At 55.2% G+C, this 7,557-nt stretch overlaps 1 protein-coding gene across 2 annotated transcripts in view; it reads right to left on the bottom strand.

The window, feature by feature from the left end:
• The window catches only part of TRIM54 (tripartite motif containing 54), a 192,486-nt gene extending 190,213 nt beyond the window's left edge, over positions 1–2,273 (bottom strand). The window contains exons 1-6 of one of the 2 annotated variants that reach the window (XM_042447006.1): positions 1,776–2,261; positions 1,243–1,423; positions 979–1,074; positions 680–913; positions 554–576; positions 115–239 (exon numbers count right to left, since the gene is read on the bottom strand). In XM_042447006.1, coding sequence (XP_042302940.1) covers positions 115–239; positions 554–576; positions 680–913; positions 979–1,074; positions 1,243–1,423; positions 1,776–2,233 — 1,117 coding nt within the window. In that variant the 5' untranslated portion in view covers positions 2,234–2,261. Of the gene's footprint in view, positions 1–114; positions 240–553; positions 577–679; positions 914–978; positions 1,424–1,775 lie in introns of both variants that reach the window. The other variant, XM_042446997.1, reaches the window with a different exon arrangement.
• Between the last annotated feature and the right edge of the window lie 5,284 nt (positions 2,274–7,557).

The following is a 7,557-nucleotide window of genomic DNA, read 5'->3' as shown; positions in this document are numbered from 1 at the left end:
ATAATAATAATAATAATAAAAATAATAATAAGGGTCCCCAGGGCGGTCCATGGGGGGAGTCCAGTGGGCATTCTGACCCAGAGGGGGAGGGCTGGGGTCGGCCTCCCGTCTGACCTGGCTGGAACTCGATGGTCCGGAGCATCTCGGCCACGTGCTCGAGGCGGAGGGCGAAGCGGTCCATGCTCTCGAAGCCGGGCTCCGGGCGTCCTCCGGGGGGCACTTGGGACATCTCCCGGATCCTGAGGGGGGGCAGGGAGGCCTGGTCAACCCACGGGCCTTGCCCCTCCCTCGAGGACACCGGCGGAGGGGAGGACAGGGGGCCCGTCCCTCCCCAGGGGCCTCTTTGCAACTTGGGAGGCGCCCTTCGACTGACTGCAGCGCTGCCCTCAAGAGAGGGGCAAAAGGTGCCCTGAGACCTTTGGCCCCCCACACTTTCGGGATGAACCCTGGGAGGGTCAGCTGCTGGGGGTCCCGGGGTCCGAGGGGTCCCTCCCAGGCCACCAGGTCCGGGCAGGAGGGCCGAGAGGAGGATGCGGGCGATGGTGCCACTCACTTGCTGATCAGCTCCTTGGACTGCTGCGGGGGAGAAGGAGGAGGAGGAGGAGGGGGCGTCAGTGGGGCCAGCCAGCGCCCCCAAAGGCCCTGACCCTGGCCCCTTCTCCACCCCCCACACACATACCTGGAGGTAGAGGGCCATCTGGGGCTCCTCCATGGACTGGATGGCCGACTCGACCAGCTTGGAGGCGGCCTCGAGATGGTCTCCGTAGCGGCGGATGAGGGCGCGGACCCGCTGGACCTTCTCCTCCTGGACGCGGCCCACTTCGGCCAGAAGCTCCTTCTTCCGCTCCTCCAGCGCCGCGCACAGGGACTCGAACCCAAGGCACAGCTGCTGCTTCTGGCGGCGCCCGTTCTCCTGCGAAAGAAAGGGGCGGTGAGGAGGAGGAGGAGGAGGAGAGACCCCCGAGACCCCCTCCTCACCTCGATGCTCCTGCAGATCTCCTCCAGCTGCGAGATAATGGCCTGGATGCGGTCGTTGCCGGCCACCAGCATGGCGATCCCGTCGCTCAGCTCCCCCTGCAGATGGGGCATCGCCGGGGTCAGGCCGGGGAGGGGGCGCCGGGACCCCCAAGTCAGGCAAGCCCCCTCCCTCCCCCGCCACTCTGTCCGAGTCCCAAGGGGGCTTTTGGGGCGGGGGAGCAGCCCCGGAGCCCCCACCCCCGACCCCAGACCCCCGAGCCCCACCTTTTGCCTCTTGTAGACGGTGCCCAGGGGGGCGACCTGGCAGTCCTTGTGGGCGCCGAAGACTTTGCACATGGAGCAGGTGGGCGCCTCGCAGCTCAGGCAGTAGATGTTGATCTTCTCCTCCTCGTGCTCCTCGCACAGCAAGGGATGCTCCGACGCCGAGCCCTTCGAGGGCAGGGGGCTGCAGCCGGGGAGGGAGGGAGGGAAAGCCCCCAAGGGGTCAACAGGGGACTCTGGCAGAGGGGTCCATGGGTGGAGGGAGGGAGGGAGGGAGGGCAGGAGGAGCTGCCAGGACACAGAGGGGAGGAGACCAGAGGATGAAGACACACCCCCCGACACAGGACAGGGGTCTGCTGCCTTTGGGGCTCACAGGAGGGAGGGGGCTGCCGGGAGACTGAGGGGGGAGAGGCCAGAGGCTGGAGACCCCGGGGGTCACCAAGGGGGGGTGGGGAGGGGTCCAGGGGGGGAGGGGGCAGCATGGGAGGGTCTGGGTCTGGGGTCTCCTTCCCACTCCCCCTCCGTGTGTTCCTCACCGGGAGGATTCCTGTTTGTAGATGTCGATGATGTTCTCGACGAGGAGGTTCCGCTGGAGCCCGTAGACGCCGTGCCGGTCCAGGACCACCTCGTGGCGGCAGGAGGGGCACCGGAACCGGCCCCCCGAGGACACCGAGGCCGAGCCCCGCGACTGCCAGAGAGGGTTCGAGGCCTGCAAAATGAAGGGGGGACCGGAGCCAGGGTCAGAGGGGCCCTCTGCCAGACCCTTCCGCCTTCCCCGGGCGGGGAAAGGCCCCCGGTCCCCGGGGATCGCCCTTTGGGTCAGGGGAGGCTTGTCGTCGCCTTCCGCTGAGGCTGAGAGAGTGGGACTTCTGGCCCAAGGTCTCCCAAGGGGTTTCCATGGCCGAGCTGGGAATCGAACCTGGGCTGCGTCCACACTGGAGAAATAATAACCTGGTTTGGCACCGCTTTCTGTTGGGATATAGCAACTTCGCATGTCTATGGTTTGCCTGCCAAGACTTTCTAGTAATGCATGTCTATGGTAGTTTTATTGCTTACTAACAACCCCCTCCTCACTCCCCCTCCTCATTTTCCTGTTGACCATGAGGACACCTTTGTCTTGGGAGAAGAAGCAGCAGAGATGCTCACCAACTGGTCAGCATGCCTTTGCCTGGAGCTGAGAAGAGGCTGAGAGAGCATCTTTCCTGATGTGCATGTTTTCTACCTCCGGATTCTTGCAGCATGAAGCTAGACCTGTCTATCTCTTCATACACATGATTTTGGAAGTCAGCTTGTTTTCTTTTTCCCTTTTAACCAAGTGCTTTTGTTGGGGAGACGTGGCTGGAGAGGAGGGAGCTAGATAAAGTCTTTATTCCTGCTTGCCCCATCATCATCATCATCATCATCATCATCATTTTTTCTGCTGAGTAAGCTCTGCTAGTGAGATTCAACAATCTTGCTTACTTTCTTGACTTTCTAACGATCCTCAAGAAAGGAGGACAGGTTGCTTACCTGTAACAGTATTTCTTCTTCGTGGTCATCTGCGAATACATACAAATGGGTTTCACTGCGCCTGCGCAGTGCTGCTCGGAACCTACTGGAATCACTGGGCAGAGTTCACTCTGCAACATATAGACACTTTTTGGCGGTAACTCCGCCACCCGTTTTAAGGCCCCTGCCTTCCCGCTCTTTTCCCCAGTTCCGCAATTTTTCCGCCAAGCAGGCGATGGAAAGAGAGCCAATGTGAGCAGGACACTGAGGGGACGGACGGGTGGGATTTGTATGTATTCGCAGATGACCACTCGAAGAAATACCGTTACAGGTAAGCAACCTGTCCTTCTTCTTCGTGGTCTCTGCGAATCATACAAATGGGTTTAGACTGACTAGCTTAGGTATACAGCGGAGGGAGTGTCCTGAGACCAAAGCTATGGTAAACCAAAGGTATATTTATTGCAACAATAAACACCTTGGACCATAAAAAGAGTCAGTCTTTTTGTTCATGCACAAATCAAATAGCAATAACGTTGCTAAACCTGAGGAGGGAACAGAGGTCATGCAAGACCGATCCCGTGATTCCAAGCAAGCAAAGCAAGCGAAAGTTCCCAGAAGCAGCTAGTGCGGCGGAAAAAAGGAACTGGGGAAAGAGCGGGAAGGCAGGGGCCTTATAACGGGTGGCGGAGTTACCGCCAAAAAGTGTCTATATGTTGCAGAGTTAACTCTGCCCAGTGATTCCAGTAGGTTCCGAGCAGCACTGCGCAGGCGCAGTGAAACCCATTTGTATGTATTCGCAGAGACCACGAAGAAGAAGTATAGTGTCTAGATCAAGGGAAGTAATAGTGCCACTCTATTCTGCTCTGGTCAAGCCCCACCTGGAATAATCCTATGTCTAGTTCTGGGCACCACAATTCAAAAAGGACATTGAGAAACTGGAGCATGTCCAAAGAAGGGCAACTAAAATGGTGAAGGGTCTGGAAACCATGAAGCCCTATGAGGAACGACTCAGGGAGCTGGGGATGTTTAGCCTGGAGAAGAGAAGGCTAAGAGGTGATATGATAGCCCTGTTTAAATATTTGAAAGGATGTCATATTGAGGAGGGAGCAAGCTTGTTTTCTGCTGCTCCAGAGAACAGGACCCAATGGAGCAATGGATGCAAGCTGCAGGAAAAGAGATTCCACCTGAACATTAGGAGGAACTTCCTGAGAGTAAGGGCTGTTCGACAGTGGAATGCACTCCTTCCTTGGAGGTCTTTAAACAGAGGCTGGATGGCCATTTGCTTTGATTTGGATTTCCTGCATGGCAGAAGGGGGTTTCTATGATTCTATGATCATCATCATCATCATCATCATCATCGTATTCCTAATCAAACAGGGACAATGAAGTGGGGGGGGGGTAAAGAAGCAGCTTCATGGACTGGCCATAAAGTCATCTCCATTTGCCTTGGCCCACGCCCTGGGAGGTGGAGGAGATCGCTGACCTGACCCCTTCCCCCCCACCGCCCCTTCTCCTTTTGCCCCGTGTCGTTTTCTTAGTTGTAACGAGGGCAGGGAACCATCTGACTAAAGGAGTGTTGTAAAAGCGCTGTGGTAATCGTCAGCGCTTATAAAAAGGTTAAATAATAATAAAATAATAATAAAGGAAATGAAGAAGCCAAAGAAAAAGCAGTCCTTCATTAGAGCAAGAAAGAAAAAGAATATGAGAATAGAGGATAATGTAATAGATAGGATAGATTGAGATGGGGACAGGTTGCTCTTACCTGTAAAACTGTGTTTCTTTCTTTCGAGGTGGTTCTCTGGCGAATCAATACAAATGGGTTGTACTGCGCCTGCGCATGCCGTCGGAAACTATCTGTGATCAATATGCAAAGTAACCTCTTTGCAACATTTGAAAAACTTTTTGGCGGTAACCCCCGCCCTGCCCCTATAAAGACCGTCGGTTTCCCCCCCCGCTCTTTTCCCCAGTTTCCCACTTTTTCCGCCGTGAAAAGCGACAAGATAATAGCCATGGTGAGCAGGACACTGAGGGGAGGATGGGCCCGGTGATTTGTATGTATTCGCAGATGAGACACTCGAAGAAACCAGTTAGCATGTAAGCAACCTGTCCTTCTTCTTCCGTGGTCTCGTGCGAATCTAAAACTGGGTTGAGACTTGGCAAGCTAAGTCCAGTGGAGGGCGGGAGTGTCTGAGAGCTGAGAACCTCAGTAAGCAATAATCAATAGTAACTGAACAACATAATATGAAGAATTGTGTTTATTTTTTTATACTTGGAATAAAATTCCCACCTCAGAAAAACCATCCAACGAGGACCGCCATACATTCATACAAGAGTCCTGGGAGAGCAAAGATTTTAGAGAATCAGGTAAAACAGTGTCTTAATTTAGTGTAGTCCTATAACAAAACAGCCCTCCCAAAAGCTGCCAATCCCTTTTGTGCTCTTTGTGGAGGTCCAAGCCTATATGGACTAATGAAACTTAAAGGTTTGGACCACACAGCAGCCTTGCAAAATGTCCTCCAGAGGATGCCAGACAGGAACCGAGAAGCCTGCTATCGCCCTCGTGGCATGGGAACAACTCTATCCGGGCAGGTTTAACCCAAGAGTTTCATATGAGGGCCAACAGTCTTAGAGACCAGTAGAGAGTCTCTGAGCCGACACACCGGCAGTCCTGTCTTGTGTAGAATAGCACTGGAACAGTCTCTCAGAACGGCCTCGATCGAGTCCGTATTCGGTCCCAGGGAGAAGGCTAGGGCCCTACGAACATCCGGGTATGGAGACCCGGTCCGGCATCGTGGTCTGTTCGAGCCAGTGTAGGCAAACAATGTCCTGGAACATATGGAAGGCAGAAACACTTAGGGAAAAAAGTAAGAATCCGGGCCTGAGCCAAACTGTCCAGTGGAACCTAAGGAAAAGGCTCGTCCGACGTAAAGGCGCAAAGTTCGCGCCGCACGCGGGCAGACGGGGGATAGCCACCAAGAACAGAACCGTTTTTCCAGTACAACATCTAATGTCTGGTGGTGTCTAAGGGTTCGAAAGTTTAGATTGTAAGGCCCCCCCAACACCGTCGCGAGGCTCCAACCGAGGCGGTAAGGACGCTGAGGGAATAGGTTGTTGCATCCCCTCAAAACTTTTTTGACAAGGGGGTCTTAAAGAAAGAAGGAGCTTGCCTCGAAATGAAAAGAGAGCAGATCGCGGCAGGTAGCATTTTACTGAGGTAACAAAGGCCCGCAGCGTGAGACATCAGAATTCCGGGACAACCGTGTAGTTACCTGAGCGAGTGTTAAGAAGCGGTTTGGCGACGGAACCGCAGGATCGTTGCACTTCACAACCGTAGATTTCTGGGTGGGCCGGTTTTCGGCAGCCAGTAATGACATCCCGTACCCGAGGTCGTAGGTTTGTTTGTCGACTAGGGACGGATCCCCATGCCACCAGGGGGAGGGTCCTCGATGTCGGGTGGTCGAACAACCCGTCCTCCCTGAAACGTGAGGAGATCCGGCCTGGCTCGAGTCGGAGAAAGTTGGCTCGAGATAGGGTGAAGCAGGCAAGGAACCACGTTTGTCCCGCCACCAAGATGAGTGATCAGGATCGCGTCGGCTTGCAATCCAAAGTCCTTTTGGAGACCGTCATGTTGATTAGCGTGGAAGGGGGGAAAAGGCTATAGCGCTATCCCCTATCCCCCGACCACTGGAACCCAATGCACGCCGAGAGTCTGTCGTGCTGGCACCGGGAGCAGAACTGGGGACAATGTAGTTGGACAGCGGTCCGTCGTTATGAGGCATGTGTCTGGGGGTCTTGGGATTTCCCGACCGAGCAAAAGAGATCGTGGTACGTTGTCGCCCGGGTGGAGGCCGGGGGCCACTCGTGACAAGACGAAGGGGGGACCGCTGAGGCAGTGTCGCTGCAGAAAGTTTTGAGTGCACTCGTGGTGGTTTTAACCGCTTGGAGCAAAACGTCTCGTGCATGTGCACCAGGTCCCATATTCGAGCGTGATGGTCTAGGAGGTGTGGCAGGCGACCGAAAGAAGAGAGAGGGGGGGGGGAGGGAAAGGGGTTTTGTGGGGTGGGCGGCTTCTGGTGTTTGTTTTCGTAGTACATCCCCACAGGTGGTGTTGGTCTGGTCCTGAGGGTGGACTACCATTTCCCCGACAAAGTAGGACTAATGCCTTAGTGCTTTTTGTCCTAGGCGCGCGCCTCCAATGGGATTCGAACGCTTTTAGTGGAGCGCCGCGGGGTTGGGGGGGGGTGGGGTCGTGCTTGGACCAATGCCGCGGTGGTTATGCAGCGCGTGGGACATGTCGGATGAGATTGGTTAGCGTCGGTCCCAGTCCTTCCGTATCCTAATCGTCACGTGGTCAACAAGACCAAAGGTGGGATTGGTGTGTCGAAAAAAGGCATGGACCCGCCGCAGACGGTTGCCGCGTCAGTGGCCACACAACTATAGGAGAGCGTTGTGACTGATCTTGTGTAAGGTGAGCTGCTTTATGGAGGTTCCCGCTCGAGGGTCGAAGGGCCGACGAGAACCAAGACTAGCGATGGAGACTAGATCGAAGTCCATTGCGCAGGTGTGTGATACTCAAGTCAGATTTCCGATGCCAGTGGACCACGGACAACCTGGATGTCGCCTGAGCTGGATGACGCCTTCGAGTGGCGGTGGGCAAGAACTAAAGCAAACCGGTTTGAGCAGCTCGAACTAGCCTGGAAGCGATCTGGAGGGTAGGGAAGATCTGTGGCAGGCTTATGTGAGGTCGAGATGGAGCGCGATTTAGTCTTATGCGGGGTCCTGTTGTGGAGCAGTTTGGATTTTTTAGAGATTGCCACCAGACCCATAGTC

This window comes from Sceloporus undulatus, chromosome 1 (genome assembly GCF_019175285.1).
Source record: "Sceloporus undulatus isolate JIND9_A2432 ecotype Alabama chromosome 1, SceUnd_v1.1, whole genome shotgun sequence".
Lineage (NCBI taxonomy): Eukaryota > Metazoa > Chordata > Lepidosauria > Squamata > Phrynosomatidae > Sceloporus > Sceloporus undulatus.
This window is presented reverse-complemented; position numbering and strand designations above follow the sequence as displayed.